The sequence below is a fragment of the Prionailurus bengalensis genome, chromosome C2 (genome assembly GCF_016509475.1).
Source record: "Prionailurus bengalensis isolate Pbe53 chromosome C2, Fcat_Pben_1.1_paternal_pri, whole genome shotgun sequence".
NCBI lineage: Eukaryota > Metazoa > Chordata > Mammalia > Carnivora > Felidae > Prionailurus > Prionailurus bengalensis.
The window spans coordinates 94600521-94618732 of NC_057350.1; the positions used below are offsets into that span (position 1 = coordinate 94600521).

Below are 18212 nucleotides of genomic sequence, written 5' to 3' on the forward strand. Positions count from 1 at the left end.
GTACCCCATCCCCAATCTTCCTCCTTTTCTCACTTAACGTTATCTGCCTAGCCCCCTGGTCACTTGAGACTAGCTCCTGCCACTAGTGGTCATCTGGCGTGGACAGAATCTCATGGTTTCTTGGTACGGCTGGGGCAAACGGTGCTCTGTATTTCTTGACCAATGTGGACTTCTCAAAATAGAACCAAATAGTTGTGAGCTGGAGTAAGGAGTTAGGATTTTTTTTTTCTAAGTATAGTGGGGAATCACTGCAGTGTCTTCAGTGGGGAGTGACCCAGTGTGACCCGGTTTATGTCGTGTGGAGGCTATGTAGCAGGAGGAGAGGAGACATTGGAAGAGGCTGAGGACATCCCTGCAGGAGTCCAGGGAGGGGACAATGGAGGCACAGTGGGCAGTGAGGCGGGGAGAGAGTGCCTAATGGGCCTCCTTCCCTGTCTCTTACCCATCTTCTTAGTGCAGAAGACATGTCCTGGAGCAAGTTAAGAACTCACAACAGGGCTGGGGAGATACAAGGTTGGTGGCACTGGTACAGCAGGGAAACGGGACAGAGAGCCAGCCTCTCCGGCAGAGGAAGAAGTGCAGTTTGTGTGACCACGCTAGGCTGGCCTCTGGTGGTCATTCTGGGGGCCACTCAAAGGGAGGTCAAACAAGCAGTGAAAACAAGACTGATGCTCTGATTTCCTGCTCTGCAAATGTGGGCGGTGCCTAGCAATTACAAAAGAGAAAAGGCCTGACCCTAAAAATTTTTAATCACATTTAGGACATGGCTATAAATCATTTAGATGGTTAATATCTGGGAGTTGGTAACACAGAAGGGACAATCCCCTACCCTGTGAGCTAAACTTATTTACGAAAGTCTTGGAATGAAATGCTCTAAAGGCATCTTTACAACAGGCTAGAAACCTATTGTGGATGGTAAGAAACAGGATAAAATGGAAGGAAACCATATTAGAGAATTTCAAAAAAAACACCAGAAAATGGTCTGGGTCGAAAAAGGTAACCGCGTAAGTGCATGATTGATGTACATAAAAATTAAAAATCATCCTCACTTTTAACCCTGACAGACATTAATGGAAATTTTTCTTTAGTACTATACTGACAAACTAACATAACCAAATGATATTTCATCAACATCAAATAGCTCTACAAAAGTCATTTCTGACTGGTAATTACTCTGGACAAAAATAACTCTTGACATTATAATTATCACTAATTCTTAAAATGAACTATTTAAAGAAAAGTTTGCAAAGCCTCTAAACTTCTCCTGTTTCTTATTTTCCTTAATGACTCCAACTGCACAGCTTAGCAGAAGAGCAAAACACATGGAAATATATGCTACCTGTAAATTATTTTGTATTTTCCATCCCGTCCTTTGTCTGATAAGGCAACCTCATAACTGTAGGGGAAAGAAAGACCGCTGTGGGGTCCACTGGAAAGTCCAACAGGGGGTGCCCAGGACAAAACAACTGCTCTTGCCTGAATATTAGAAACCTGAGGAAGAAAAACACAGACAAAATTATTCAAATCCACTTCATACACATCAGACACTACTTCTTCCAGTAACATTTTTGTCATGATTAGTAGTGGCATAAAATTGGCTTAGTGTTAATGCAAGGCGAACAATTTTAATTACAATGAAAAACACATCATATATAGTACTTTTTTGTCAAAGTCCTGGTGTCCAAAATAGCTCCTAAAGCATCTGTCCTTATAACGTAATTCACATTAGATCCTCCAGAAAGTAAAGTCATCAGTCTTGTTTGGGAGCTTTTTTTTTTTAAAGGTAAGAAGTTGAGTGTGAGACTTCAGATGGCCACGATGGCCATCACGTTACATGGAAGGAGCCATGTCCGCAGGTACTTTCCGCTTGCCTCTGAGCCTCCCATGCCAGTACCTTTCAAATCACCCTCGTTGAAGGCCTCAGTTTGTGGGAGAACCCAGTGATGGGGGAGGAGAACCATGGCTCAGGCTGAAATGTGTGTGGAGGTGATGTTTTACCTCTCTAAGCTCTGCCTTTTTCTTTTTGGGGAAGCCTCTGTGTAAGACTTCATTTGAACAAAGGACTCTGGCACCTTCAAACATCCCAACTTTCTTCCTTTACTTACAACCAACTACACTGAGGCAGGTTCCACGCCACTGTTTCTCAGCAGGACTGAGCTCCAGCCACCTCGGGCCGTAACCTGCTCACTAAAGAGACCCTGCAGTGGGCTTCCTGCCCTTCCATCCCAGGTGCCCACTCTAGCTGGTGCTTCCTGGGGCACCCCCCCTCCCAGATACACTGTTTGCACTCCAATCTTTGTTTTAGAGTCCGTTTCTGGAGAAACTCAACCTAACGCACAGTCTAATTCTTTGCAATAAATCAACAGAACTTTGATGTTCTAATTTTCTAAAAGTTATTTTGCTGCTCTCTGGATACTGGTCTCAATAACATTAAAAACAAGGGTTAACATACATGCTAAAGCTTCATGTTCATAAAGACCTTATAGTGACAGATTATTAGTCTATGGGTAGAGATACGTAAACTATTCAGTTTCCCCTTTTTTCATCCATTTTTGTCACTATCTGATCAATACAGAGTATTAAAATGTAATACAAAATAATTTAAAAACATGAATAATATGGACTGTGAATACTGAATTTCTTTTCAGGCTGTCATTCTTTCCAAGTTTAGCAGCGATCCCTCCATATCATTTTTATTTCACACAGACAAAGCAGCAAGATCTATTTAACCAATTATTTAGTCAAATCCCTGCTCATCATTTAAGACCTAGCCAGCCCTCACTATCCCCACGTAAACTTCCCTGAAGTCTTTCACCTGTTATCACTCTTCTGTTCTACAGCACCTGGTTATCTTTACCTCTGCAAATCGAGTTTAGGGCATTTGTCTACCCTTCCCACCGGACTGTGGGACTTCCTAAGGATAGGACCCAAGTCATATTCAACTGTGAGCAGTGGTTGCTTAGTAAATGTCTGTTGAATGAAAAATAAAAGTCAAAGGGAGTGAGACAGTCTGAGTTTCTGATACAGGAGACACAGGGGATGGCAGACCAGCATTACATATCTCTTAAAAAACTCTGGGGAGACACTCTTAAGAATCAAACTCCACCCTTTGTGCCATGACTCCAGACTGGCATCTTCTCTTGCCCTGTCCCCCGACCCTCCTGTGCTATACACCCCTTCAGGATGCCATTCCCTTTCATGCCCCTATAACTTAGCTTCTGACTTTCCTGCTTTCTAACATAGGATCTCTGCCTCAAAGAGCACCAACATGGTGAAGAGAGACGGGTGCGTGAGAGATGGCCTCATAGCAGACCCATGGCACAGAGAGACTCAGAGCAGCTTGCGGGCGATTCTGGAAAGGTTTCTGTACATTCCTGCCTAAACCCATGCTGAGAATCAACCACTGTTTTCTTGGTGCTCTGGTCACATTCTGCTGGTACCTATGCTGGGCAATCATTTCATTGTACTGTGCCTTACTTGGTTATTTGTGCGTTCATTCTCCTGACTAGATTTTAAGGCAGTGCTTCTACAATGCATACCAGGATATCTGCTGCATTCTTTGATACACCATTAATGAGTCATCTTGAGGTACTGGTACCTCATAAAACTAACGGACTTCCTGATGTTTTTTCTTTTTTCTTCTAATGTTTATTTTTGAGAATGAGAGAGAGAGCAGGGGAGGGAGGGAGGGAGAGAGAGAGAGAGAAAGGAGAGAGAAAGAATCCCAAGTGGGTTCCTCGCTGTCAGCACAGAGCCGGATGTGGGGCTCAATTCCAGGAACCGTGAGATCGTGACCTGAGCCGAGATCAGGAGTCAGACGCTTAACCAACTGAGCCACCCAGGTGCCCCCAGAGATAACGTGAGAGAGAGAGGGGGACAGAGGATCTGAAGCGGGCTCTGTGCTGACAGCAGAGAGCCCGATGTGGGGCTCGAACTCACAAACTGGGAGATCATGACTCGAGCTAAAGTCAGACGCTTAATGGACTAAGCTACCCAGGCGCCCTCTCTAGTTCCCATGAGCAAGCCTTAAGAAAGCAAACTGTCCTCTGAACGCAGGTCTCCGTGCACATGCACTCTTCCAATAGGCCAGACTGTGGGAAGCACACTTTGAGAACTCTACATCATTTTCAAAGGACAGCAGCCATGGCTTCTGAGAATTCTTTCCTGGAGCTAAGCAGCCTGCCACCTAGATTACTACCACTGGTCTGGAACCAATTCCCCCCTGTACTCCTGTTCCCTCTCTTTCAGACTCCAGGGCCTCAGGTTTCCATTCTTTAAGGCACTGGAATCCTCCCTAGAGAAAGAATGCCTCGTTTCTGTTAGAACTTGGAATTCACTTCCGTTTCAAGGATGATGCCAGGAAATTGCATGGTGCCCTTCAAGAGAATGTCACGTAAAGGGGAACCCTCAGCACCGGACGCACACTCTAAGTGTCCAGGGAGGTGATAACCTTAATGAGAGACCTGAGCTCTAAGAACTCTGACTGGTTCAGGCCTACTTCAGAGTGAAAGCAATCTCAGAGGAGCAGTAACTTCTAAGTCCCTGTCTCTCTCTCTCTCTCTCTCTCTCTCTCTCTCTCTTTCTCCGTGGGGAAAACTTTCTCACCAGCAGTGACCACTGAACTACACGAGGGCAGCTAATCTGACAGTCACAAGGAACATCATGGCTGACATCCGAAAGATTAGAAGCCATAACATGAACTGACTTCCTGATGTTTAATTATCCGACTGTAAATAGAAGTCAATCGCCTTTATGATGATAATAAAAGTGATGATCTCTAGTTACAAAATCATTGGGCAAGACCCAAACTGACACTTTGTTTGGCACCAGAGATGTAAAAGGTCTGTTGGGGAGGTTACAAGTAGCAAGACTTTAGAGAAATTAAACTGTTTTGAAGTATCTCGAAGGAGTCATAAAACCATCATTTGTTTCTAAATAATTACATCCTGACTAGAAATCGTTGTTGCCTATATATTTGTTAAACGTAGACTCCAACTTGAGGCCAGTTGCTAGTTAAAAGCGTATATATGTGCATATCCATTAGGACCTAAGACTGTATGATCGCGTCGCTATTTGATACACCATCTTTCACTCACCTTGTGCCCCCTCTCTCCTGTTCATTATTTTAGTACTTTTCTGTAAAATGTTACTATCTTAATTCTTAGGCCATATTATATGCAAATTATATTTATTATTTGGAACAAAAATACCATTACTCTCATCAAGTTACTAAACTGTTCCTCCCATGTTAAAAAATATTTCTGAGTAAGTAAGTAGCTTCTAAATCTGGTCAGGACTTTGGAGTTAACTATGTGGGAGGCCTGCAGATCCAATTAGGGAGAACGCTAAGGAAATATTACCATGGAAATATTGGCTTCACTTCAGAAGTACCATCATGAAAAATAATAACACAATGGAAAAGTTAAAAGCAAAAGGTCAGAGATCGTTACTCAAAAAAAAAAAAAAAAAAAAAAAGAGAGAGAGACTCAAATCTAGGAATTTCACCATCATCTGTTTCTATAATCCCTCAAGTGCTAAGAACTGCCAAACCTTTTCAGATACACTGTTGTTTATTTTTCGAGGAATGGCTTCTTGGAGGGGCAATTGTTTCTCTTAGGTCAGTGCACTCACTTCTGGAACCGACAAATCAATTGTTCCCACAAGCTAAACATTAGCAGAGGGAAACAATGCAGGTTACATTTATTTACAACCTGAAAATAAACAGCCCGGCGGTAAGTGGGAGGCTGCATCTAGCACTGTCATCAGAGCAGATCAAAGGCTGGAGGTGGCAGGTACTGGGAGAGGTTTATTCCTCAATCACTTAGAACAGGAGCAAAATTGTTTCCCTGATAGAGCAGTGGCTAGGACTCTGGTCCCCAAGGCACCTACCTAACTCTTACAGTCTCAGGACAAATACCTAGCAAATCCGTGCGGTTTTACTCCGTGACTCAGTATTTGGATCTTTATAGTATCCAGGTTTCTGTAGAGTAAATGACTTGCTCAACTCAGTGTGCCCAAAGCTCTAGAAAGATGACCGGAACCCACAAATCTTAAAAATTCCTTCTACACCTAACACAAATCATCTACAAAATCTCAGAGAAAAAATATGTGCCTTTTATTTAGACGTGTTATCAGATGTGGCTGAAAGAAAAAAAAAAATCAGGAAGAAAATGCCCAACTTGCTGAACTCTGCTTCTTTCCCTGGAAGGCAGCTGGACACCCCTCTCCCATTTCAGAGTGTGGTGGGGAATTTCACTTTTGCATACTGATATGCTATAAACTCCAGAGAAATACCCTATCCCAAGTCCTCTCTAAATACTATATGATTTACTTCTCCCATAGTCCCATGTGGTATGTATCATCCTACCTTTGGAAGGTGAGGAAACCGAGGCTCAGGGAGGTCATGGAACTTACCCAAGGTCACAGAGACAGCTAAAGGCCCAGAGGGCCAGAATGCAAAGCAGAGGCCCTTGCTCTCCAGGCCTCTGCCTGGGGCTCTGGCACCAGGCTGTCCCCACATTCCACCATGCTGGCCGAACCTCATCTGATGCTGGCGGGCCTTCAGGCATTTGTCTCCCCTGCCAGAACCTAGCTGCAGCCATTGCGGTCTGCCACACGTTTATTCAGCAAATATTTGTTAAAGGTTCACAAGGTGCCAAGGACAGTGCTAGGTATTAGAGGCACAAAGATAAATAAGACCCAGTCATGAATAAGACCTTCAGACAGAGACAGGGGAGAAGAGGAAGGGAGGAAAAACGTGTAAACAACTTACTGGGCTGGGAAGGACGAGTGGGCGATCACCAGGCAGAGAAGGTTTGGGTGGGGCCAAGGGGGAAGGAATGACCCCCGTAATATGTCCCCATCATAATCCCTGGAACCTATGCATAAGTTGCCCTAAAAGGTGAAAGGGACTTTTCAGATGTGATTCATTGCAGATCGTGTGAGACAGAAACAATCCTGGATTATTTGGGTGGGCTCAGTGTAGTGACAAGGGTCCTTATAAGTGAAAGAGTGGGGCAGGAAAGTCAGAGTCAGAGAAGGAGACAGGAGGATGGAAGGAGCCGTGAGCCAAGGAATGCAGGCAACCTCCAGAAGCAGCCAGAAAACATGAAGGAACAGATTCTCCCCAGAGCCTCCAGAAGAAATGTCACCTGCCAACAGATGCTAGCCTAGTGAGACCCATTTTGGACTGTCTAACCACTCAGATGACAATCTTACCAATTTTGCACCTCATGTCGTATCTGTTTACATAAAAGCTGGTCTATCCACCCTGCTCCAAAAAATGTAAACAGTAAGCACTTAATAAATGCTGAATCAAGGAAAGGACTAGTGCATTTAAATGGTGCTTTTTTTTTTTTTATCTTGCTAGAGCCACACGATCCTAACAAACGTAGACTCTCTCACTTCTGCCATAAAGAAATGACAAGGAATAACTCAAGAAAAACCCAGTGTGTGTTCACATGACGAAGGCAGGCCTGTGAAGTTCTGTGACTGTGCTTGAGACAGTCAAATAACCTGTTGTTCTGCCTTCTCGATTAGGACTCCTGTTTTCTCCATGGAGTTTCCTTCTTTTTGCTATACCACGAATACATGTACTATATACCACGATTATGTCCCCAAGCTTTTTCTAACCTCTCCCTATACTCCCCCCCCAGCCCCCAAAATATCATCCACTCTTACTCCCACAGCTTGAACTATAACTCTATGCATGTGATCTGATCACTATCTCGTTCCCCTCTCTCCCCAGCACTGCCCTACCAGACATATATGACTGCCCCTGCATTTACTTCCTTGGTGCCCTGCCAGTGAAACACACTCAACGTGTCCAAGAATATCACTGGAAATCATGAAAACTACACAAACCCATTCTAGAGGAATTCACAGATTACTGGGAAACAGCAAATGGCGTAAAATGTATTACACATATACATACACGCAGAGCACAGTGAAGCTGGGGGTAGTACCCACCCCAGTGGGTATATAGAACCCAGTACCCACAGGGGTTCTATATACCATGTGGAGAATCCCATCTGATGGGCAGGGACAGCAATCAAGGGAGACTCTTGGAGGCAGCAACTCCTCAGTGGAGGCATCAGAGCCTGAAAGCCCAGCTATCTGAGAGGTCATAACACCTTACTGACTTCTCTAGGCAGTTCCGGTATGCATCCTCTCCTTGACACGCCTAGGGCCACCACCTGAATTCTGCCTCCTGTACCCTCCTGCCAGAGCTACAGTAACAGATTCTTGGTGCCTGCCTCCCTGGGTCCATCCTTTTCTCACCCCGATGCATCTGCCAACCGTCCGTGCATCCTAAAAGTATAGCCCTGACTATGTAACTTCTATGCCCCAAAACTCTCGTGGCAACCTGCTCCCTACACCAGAGTAAGTGCAGACTCCCCGCTCCAGGAGTTCCCTGTGGGACCCATACTCCAACACACCTGCTTTTAGGTTTTAGTCAAACTCAACTGTGTACCCTGAGGCATGTTTGAGCTCTTCTGTTAAAAAGCCTCAGGATTTGAAACGCACGAGGGATCAAGGTTTTCCAATTGGGCCGGAAAACATCCAAAGAACTTTGGCTCTCTGACCTCAGATGAAAGGCTGAGTCAACGTTTTCAATTTTTCACTTGGATTTCAAAGCATTTGGCAAAATCAGACCTAAAACCTCACAATATCATCACTCCCACCAATTTTTTTTTCTTGCCATTACACTCAATATCTTGGACTTCTTTTCAGCTAATATTTAAATGCCTTTTTGAAATTTACCTGGAAAAATACTCGGAATCACTGAGGCTTTCAAAAATTATTATTACTATATTTACACAGGTTCAAGGAAATTGCCAAAAGAAAACAGTTGTATAGACCTGTGGGAGGGAAGGGTGTCAGGGGGACGCTATGTGTCCTTGGAAGCAGGGAAGAATACCTAATTGCATTCAGAATATCTAAATAAAGGACACATTTTGGTGGATTGTGACAGAACAGAAGACTGTTGTTCTATATTTTCATGCTCCATTAATAACAACACTGTTTCATAGTTTATAAATAATCAGCAATAGGAAGGGGCCCTTTTGTTTACCTACGATGTGGTGAAAGAAAAGCACACTTGAAATGCTTAAGAATGTGTCATTTGTGCTGAGAAATCCAGAAGACATACCTGTGGTTTCTCTATTCCTGAAAGAATGTCTTGCACCCTCTTTACTTCCAACTCATACTCTGCATGGAGAAAGAGAAAAAAAGACAAGCCGTTAATACCATTAGGAGGCAATAATGTTGCCAAGTTCCTCCTCCAAGGCCTTTAACTATAGCGAGCATTAAGTCAGTTGCCCATTACCGTGAACTTTGGGTACCACAGACAGGATCATGAAAATTCAGAATGGGAAGGATGTTGGGGTGGGGATTTCACTGTGGTTGTGCTAACTTGCCACTATCTCGGTTCACATATTCACAAAGTTGACGAGATTAACACTGAGTCCCTTCTAATAACTCAACAGGCAACAGAAAATAAAAGGTCCTAAGAAGGAGAGAAATGGGTGCAGCTAGAGGCTGAGAGCAATTAAGAGATGAGGTTGAAGAGACAGTGGCCGATTCATCGAGGGCCCGGAGTTCAGATATTTTAGTTCAGGTTTTATTCTAAGTTCAGTGGGCAGCCTCTGAAGTGTTTAAGTAGAGGGACTGACGTGATCATTTTTTCCCCCTGCCCCAAGTCTGAAAAGATCTGTTTGGCTTTGCAGGAATAATGGACATACAGAAGGCAGGAGCGACCGTGGAAAAATCAGTCAGTAGTACATTGCCGCACTGGTCCAGGTGAAGGAGGATAGAGCTGGCCTGGGTTGGGATGGCAGCAAAGACGTTGAAAATGGAACTGGTTTTGGAGGTATGGGTGCTAAAGGACTGGGTGTGAGAGTCGAGGGTGAGGGAATGAACAGAATCAAAGATAATTCCCTGTTTTGGGCTTGATCAACTGGATGGATGAGGATACCTTTAATAAGATGGGGAAGCGGGCAAGTTTTGCACTGGGGCAAGAAATGTTTTAAAAACAAAGGGAGGACAGTGCTTAGAGTAGAGAGGATGGGGAGGGAAGAGTATGTGTAAAAGAAGGGTAAGAGCCTTTAAACTTGACTGTTTTGCAGAGGAATCCCTTGACTTTCGCAACCTACTTGATGTAATCTAATTTTGAGTTTACAGATTTAACTGTTAAACCTAGTTTATGAGGTAAATGCTAGAGTTACATGATTACCAAGACATATGTCCTCACCCTCAAATAGTTCAAGTCTAGTGAGGGGGAAATGAAAGCAGCAGGCAATTCCATGTGATACATACTTTGGTACAGGTAACCCAAGACAGAGCATTCTAGAAGGCTTCCTAAGCACCAACATCTAGCTGACCCTGTGGCCAAGCAGGCCACTGGAGGTGATGGGAGACGTGGAACGAGGGGGTGAGAGGTTAGTAAAGTCCAGCTCTTTCGGAGGCTGTTCATACCCATTGCTCAGGTCAATCTCAAAGTCACCTTTTAAAAGAATCCCACCTCGGGGCGCCTGGGTGGCTCGGTCGGTTAAGCGTCCGACTTCAGCTCAGGTCATGATCTCACGGTCCGTGAGTTCGAGCCCCGCGTCGGGCTCTGTGCTGACAGCTCAGAGCCTGGAGCCTGTTTCAGATTCTGTGTCCCCCTCTCTCTCTGCCCCTCCCCTGTTCATGCTCTGTCTCTCTCTGTCTCAAAAATAAATAAACGTTAAAAAAATTAAAAAAAAAAAAAATCCCACCTCAACCCCACCCCCTGCTCAGCCTCCAGTCATTCTGCAGTCCCACTTATCTCCTTTCTTGTGGCTACCAAAATCTAAAAGTTCTCTTATTCATGTGTTCTCATTTACTACTTTTCTTTCCTACTAAAATATAAGCTTCAGGAAGGCAGAGATGCTACAGATCCAAAAAAAACCAGATTTTTTTTTTTTTTTCTGTAAAGAATCAGGGGCGCCTGTGTGGCTCAGTCGGTTGAGTGTCCAACTTCGGCTCAGGCCATGAACTCACTATTTGTGAGTTCGAGCCCCGTGTTGGGCTCTGCGCTGACAGCTCAGAGCCTGGAGTCTACTTCTGATTCTGTGTCTTTGCCCCTCCCACACTCTGTCTCTCAATAATAAATAAACGTTAAAAAAAAAAAAAGAAACAGAATCAGACAGTGAATATTTTTCAATTTGCACATAGACCACCGTCACATATTCTTCTTTGTTGTTATATCCCTGTGAAAACGTAACAATCTCCTCAGTTTGTGACTCACACACAACACACCACGGGGCTGGCTGCAGTGTGCGGACCCCTTTGGTAGGACACACTCAGGATTTAGCCCACAGCACCTAGCACTGTTCCTGTGTGATCTAAGCTCAAAAGCTTTGTTACCTAAATAAATGAACCAAGCCCAAGTGAAAAATAGTAAGACTTTAGGGTACCCGTGTGGCTCAGCCGATTAAGCATCCGATTTCGGCTCAGGTCATGATCTCGCGGTTCGTGGGCTCGAGCCCCACGTCGGGCTCTGTGCTGACAGCTTAGAGCCTGGAGCCTACTTTGGATTCTGTGTCTCCCTCTCTTTCTGTCCCTCCCCCACTTATGTGCGTGCTCTCTCTCAAATATAAACAAACATTAAAATATTTCGGGGTGCCTGGGTGGCTCAGTCGGTTGGGCGGCCGACTTCGGCTCAGGTCATGATCTCGCGGTCCGTGGGTTCGGGCCCCGCATCGGGCTCTGTGCTGACAGCTCAGATCCTGGAGCCTGTTTCAGATTCTGTGTCTCCCTCTCTCTCTGCCCCTCCCCTGTTCATGCTCTGTCTCTCTCTGTCTCAAAAATAAATAAACGTTAAAAAAAAAAATTAAAAAAAAATATTTTTAAATAAATAATAAGACTCGTAGCTGGCACCACCATAAACTTTAAAAGGATCAGTTCTGGGGCGTCTGGGTGGCTTGGTCGGTTAAGCGTCCGACTTCAGCCAGGTCACGATCTCGCGGTCTGTGAGTTCGAGCCCTGCGTCAGGCTCTGGGCTGATGGCTCAGAGCCTGGAGCCTGTTTCCGATTCTGTGTCTCCCTCTCTCTCTGCCCCTCGCCCGTTCATGCTCTGTCTCTCTCTGTCCCAAAAATAAATAAACGTTGAAAAAAAAATTAAAAAAAAAATAAAAGGATCAGTTCTTCATTGTTTCTTACTGTATTCTATTTAGAAGATGTTTACTTCTATTTTGGTGAGAAAAAGAAACGGACTGGTGTTTAAATTGCAGGTGTTTGGTATTACAACAAAAAGAAACTTTGCATTCAAAAGGCCAAATGACACCCTTGTTTATAGTCATGTAATCTTGTTAAGATATAGATAATGGTTTATACCCATAAGTCAAACACGCACATACCCTCACATTTTCTGGAAGCTCGTACTAAGCAGACTCTACATTTATCTCATAATCTGAGGAGTTGATTGTCAGTACAAAAGTAAAATAAATACAGTTGCAATATACGAACTGGTTCGGTTGTCAAAGACCAAACTTTCTGAATCTCTGGCTATTCTAGAGTTTGCAGGAACCTATGGTTTCAGACACTCGTAGAAATAGACACATGCACAGAACCAGCTGGAGGAGGCCACTGCTTCCTTCTGCCATTGCAGACACCAGGACCAGAAGCCAGAAGCCACACCCCACCCTTGAGGTAATAAAGGTTGAGACTAGAGAGGAGATAATCACCTATTCGACAACGAAGGGAAGTACTAAAGAGCTCAGCAAAAGAAGTATCCTCAGGACTATGTACTAGATACAGGGCCTGAAAGAGAGAAGCAAAAAAGGACGCTTTGTCCCACAAAAATTGGAGGCCCCTCCCTCTGGCCAGCTTTCAAACGCAGATGACAGGAGAAATGGCCAGGCTTTTGACAGAAAAAGGAAAAAAATGAGAAAGGAGGTTGGATTAGAAGGGGGAGAGGGTGGGGTAGAGATCTGTTTAAAATGAAAAAGAATGGGTTGTGGGTAAGAGCCAGAAATACAAGGGAAAGGTCCTGACTGAGATAAAAACAACTTCTGAAGAGAGGTCAGGACTGTCCAGGTTTGTCTTTGATTATAGCAGTGAAAGCTGACGTGTTCTGAGCACCCAGCTACATACTGGTTGAGGGGCCAACACCTTGCTCATTTTTACAACATCCCCTGCAAGACGGACATGCTCTGCTCAGTCTTCTGACAGTGGGCAGGACTGAAGTCTATTTTGTCCACCACAGTTTTCACCTTCGGTGCTGAGTACGACACCTGCAGGCGTCTGACAGATGAGGAGAAGGAATGAATGAGGAACCTGAGGCTCAGACAGCAGATGCGATCTCCCCGAGGGATACAAGACCAGTACCTGGTCCAAAAGCAAAGAGAACGTCTCACTGCATCATGACAAATTAATAGGGATCTGGGGGGTCACAAGGGAGAGGATGTGGAGAGACAAGAGTGGAGGGAGTTTTGCCCCGGGGTGCATGGAAGAAGGCAGGCAGCAGGGGAAACCATCCAGATCCCATGAGAGGGTTTGTATTGGGGTTTTTTGTTGTTGTTGGTGGTGTTGGTGTTGGTGATGGGGTGTGTGTGTGTGTGTGCACGCACACACACACACTTTAAATCTCGGAGAAAGCTGTCAGAGAAATAGAGCAAAGGCCTCTGGATCTGGGCAGAAGGTATGTGAGAAAGGGAAGAAAAAGTAGGGCATGAATGGAGCCAAATAAACAAAGGATTCAGAGAAGATCAAAAATCCAAAGGGCAGGGCGAGGGGAGGAAAGGTAGTGACAGGACAATCAATGCCCCATTATATCAGGAGAAATGCGGTATCAAAGCCAGACTGGATTCCTTCTTTCTTTCAAGACTCTAAAATGTGAATACGGAAAAAGAAGAGAAAAATGCATCCGCACCACATTTACTGAATGCTTTTCCATTTGTGCTGCCACAGGCTAAGGGTAAATAAATGCCAGGCATACAATATGCACACACAAGAGTGAAAATAAAATCCCTTTAACTGAGTTAACGTGACAGTTACCACGTGTAAAATAAGCTCTTGTCCGAAAGCTAGCAGTCTGGTACGAAATGCCAAAATTCACGACTCTACTACCTAAATAACCGAGTTCACTTGGACCCTGGCCTACCTCTCCCAAGGCAAGATTTAACTGGGCCTCGGAGAAGTCTATGAATTATCACCCTTTCCATTAAACAGCCTCGGAGCTCAGCTATTCAATGTATTTCAGAGTCTGGGTAAAGCTTTCGCTTGCTCGCCATGCTTTCTTTCTCTGTGTCTCTACTTCTCCCTCTCTTATGCTCTCACACACACATATCGTGAGTGAGGAAGAACAGCTAATGCGGTCACAAAAATTTATGAGCAAAACCAAAAAGAATAGTTCTGGTGATCTGTCTTCAGGAAATCTTTCATATCAAGTTAAAAAGAAAACTATGGGGAGCCTGGGTGGCTCGGTCGGTTAAGCGTCTAACTCTTGACTTTGGCTCAGGTCATGATCTCACGGTTTGTGAGTTCGAGCCCTGTGTCGGCTCCATGCTGACAGCGCAGAGCCTGTTTGGGATTCTCTCTTTCAAAATTAATAATAATAATAATTAAGAAAAGAAAACTATGTCTCGTTTGTCTCTGTGTTTACTTCTTAAAGAATTTGGTGTGACAGCCGAGCAACAGATTGTCCTAGAAGAGGGGAATAAAGGGGGTGGGGGGAGACACTTGGGTAGCACAGTCGGTTTAGCATCTGACTTCAGCTCAGGTCATGATCTCACAGCTCATGAGTTCGAGCTCCACATCAGGCTCTGTGCTGACAGCTCAGAGCCTGGAGCCTGCTTCAGATTCTGTGTCCCTCTCTCACTCTACCCCTTCCCCGCTCATACTCTCCCACCTTCCCTCCCCCCCACCCAAGAATAAATAAACATTAAAAAAAATTAAGGGGCACCTGGGCGGCTCAGTCGGTTAAGCGTCCGACTTCAGCTCAGGTCATGATCTCACGGTTCGTGGGTTCGAGCCCCGCGTTGGGCTCTGTGCTGACAGCTCAGAGCCTGGACCTTGCCTTGGATTCTGTGTCTTCCTCTCTCTCTGCTCCTCCCCCACTCACGCTTTCTCTCTCTCTCTCTCTCTCTCTCTCTCAGAAATAAACATTAAAAAAATTTTTTTTAATTAAAAAAAAGAGGAAAAAAATGCAAGGTTCTGTTACAGGGTTGTAGGATGAGGTTCTTTTCATTATCATGTCTGCCTTCTTCCCCCTGGTTTGCAGCAAGGAAATTAATCCACAAGCAAATCTTACAGGCCAACTTGTATTTCTTTCTCCTCGCATTAAAACTGCCACGAGTTAAGCAAACAGATTAAAATCATTTTCTTCCTGCTTTAATTTTGTTGCAACCATGGCTGATACGGATAGACATGACAACACACCTTTCATATCACTACCTTCTTAATACTGAAAAACCTTTTCCTTGCAGTGAAGATGGTGCTGATCAATAAAAAAGGATTATAGGGCACTCTCAGTGCTCCAAACAGAACAGGCATGTTGTTTTGCAGATACAGACACATTTGGGAGGTAGGTAATTTCTTAAAAAGGAGTTAAGATGGGAGCCTCTAGTTTCAACATGTCCCAAGGAGTTGAGAACCACCCAAATTGCAAATGACAAAAAAAAAAAAAAAAAAAAGAGGAAGGGGGATTCAGCTCAGTGATTTACATTTTTCTTCATCCCAAAAGAAATCTCCTCCCAAGAAAATAAAGCACTTTTTAGCAAAGGGAAAGTTAAAATAAAAATACACAAGCAAGCAAATATACTTTAAAAAAAAAAAAAAGAAGAAAAAAGCAACAACAACCCACACACATAGAGAGAATATGTGTCATGTGAAATTTAAACTTTCCACAAATAATGGTTTTCATGTTTGCTCCAAAAAGAACTGTAAGTTCAGACTGTTTGAATAACTGTAAGGCCTAAACTAATTAAAATATCCCCCTTTATAAACACAATTTACTTCTTTGGTTTGCTTCACATTTTTTCCATCTTAGAAAAGAAATACAGCTAGACACTTAGCTGCTAGCTATAGAATGTATTTATGGTTGTAACAGCCCCTTCATTCCAATGGAATGACATCAGCATTATTTCTCTGTAAACCTTCCGTCTAGTTCTCATCCGCACGGCTCATTTACAGATATGCCCGGCATAACAGAATATGCTTTCTCAGATTTGCCAAAGAGCTGACTTAGCTACTATCTTTAACACATTATATATAATAAACAAGGGGTGTGGAAAATATGCAACTTCTTGTCATGCCCATTTTAGGGATAAGAGGCTTCAACTCACTACTCAAGAAAAGAACTATATGAACAGAAATAAATCCTTTTGGACGAAAAAAATATGACTCAATAATTAAGGACAAGTTGAATATCCAATCACTGCCTACCAATGCTAATGAGAATGATTGGGGATGAAGTAAGATGGCTTAAGAATGCTTACTGAATTGCTTTTCTAATGAGAGAAAAAATAAATTAGCCATTTTCATTTTTGAAATACTACCTACGCTGAGAAAAACAAAGAATCAATAAATGCACACAAAAGTAGTATTAATTACTTAAGAACCTCCATTTAGTGATTATAATCCAGAGTTAATGGTGTTAAAATCAAATATTAAAAATGTACAAAATCACAAGGAATACATTTACATAATCTAGGACAATGCAGTTAATCCCCAAGGACAAATATTCCAGATATCTTCAGATATCAATCATCCTGATGCTAAAAATACAAAAATAAATCTCTCTCTAGCCATTTAGCTGGTTAAATGGTTACTCTATTGGAAATTCTGAAAGATAGCCAAGGGAATACCAGACTCTCAACACTAACGAGAAAGCAGCAGGCAGGTGAACATATGTTGGGGGACGCTGCCTTCCAGTCTAGGGAAATATTTCTAAGAGAACTTGGGTTCCCAACAGATTGTGGAGCCTTAAGAGAAAGAGCAGAGATGAATTCCTTTTGCAGGTGGAGTGCCTGGCTGGAGAGGAGGGATGGCCAGAGGACATAAATGGGACAGGGTCAGGGGTGGGGGGTGGGGGGTGCTAGTTTCCTCTAAGCTTTTGTCGATATTTCTGGAACTGAGTAGAAAGAATGATTTTCTTTCCTGGTCCAGGATTTGAGCAAAGTCCTACCGGGAATATTTACATTAACCTACTCGTAGGCAAAAATGGGTCTCTTCAGGCAAAAGCTATCCACCACTGTAGGTAGTAAGAGGGACAACAGAGAAGTGGTAGGTCTAGGACCTGAATGAAAAGGGAAAGCACCAGATACAATACTTCTGTTGACTGTCAGGTCAACTCAAAGGTTATGTCTCAGCCACCTACTTTGAATGCCAACTAAACTGGGGTCTACTGAAATACTAGGAGATTCTAGGTTCATTTCTGCCAACTGCCTAAGAAACATTCTTGTGTTTACTTCACAAAAATCGTACTTCTGCATGGAACTGGACACACACAGCTAGCATTTTTAAGAACATCAAATTAAATAGGGATGAAAACCCCACAAAAATGGATAAAGTATTAGGTAGATATGCTTGCCTGGCAAGCTTGATTCTACACCAGTCCTGTCCTTTCCCTCCCTCTGTCTGTTTGAGACGTTTCACTGGCTAGCTGAGTCCTAACCTGTGCCAGATATAGCTCTTTTATTTTGGGGGAAGGCTCAACGCCATGATTATCCAGCAAGAGCTGGTGCCCTCCCTGGGTGTGTAACAGGAAGGCAATCGCTTAAACACAGGATAGAGCGACTTACAAAGGTAATTAAAGTTTATACACTACTTTCTGCGCTGGCGTCTGTAAACGTTTCCACAAAATGTTTTTTCATTAAGACTTGGCATGTCACATTGAAAACTTCTCAAGTAGCTTATTCAGAATTTTTGCAAAACTGTGTCAACTGACAGGCAGAATCCAGAGAGAACAATTTTGTAACACATTAAATCTGAAAAAGAACCTTAATATTTTTTTTAATTTAAAAAATGTTTTATTTATTTTTGAGAGAGAGAAAGAGAGAGAGAGAGAGAGACAGACAGACAGAGTACCAGCAGGGGAGAGGCAGAGAGAGAGGGAGACACAGAATGTGAAGCAGGTTCCAGGCTGAGAGCTGTCAGCATGGAGGCCAAAGCAGGGTTTGAACTCATGAACCTTGAGATCATGACCTGAGCTGAAGTTGGACACTTAACTGACTGAGCTACCCAGGTGC

At 43.6% G+C, this 18212-nt stretch overlaps 1 protein-coding gene across 6 annotated transcripts in view; it reads right to left on the reverse strand.

Annotated features, from left to right (window-relative positions):
- Window positions 1-18212, reverse strand: part of FNDC3B (fibronectin type III domain containing 3B) — a 363538-nt gene that overhangs the window by 93749 nt on the left and 251577 nt on the right. For all 6 annotated transcript variants that reach the window (XM_043594896.1, XM_043594895.1, XM_043594893.1 and 3 more), the window contains 2 exons: window positions 9152-9210; window positions 1340-1491 (listed from right to left, as the gene is read on the reverse strand). In XM_043594896.1, coding sequence (XP_043450831.1) covers window positions 1340-1491; window positions 9152-9210 — 211 coding nt within the window. The remainder of the gene's footprint in view (window positions 1-1339; window positions 1492-9151; window positions 9211-18212) is intronic.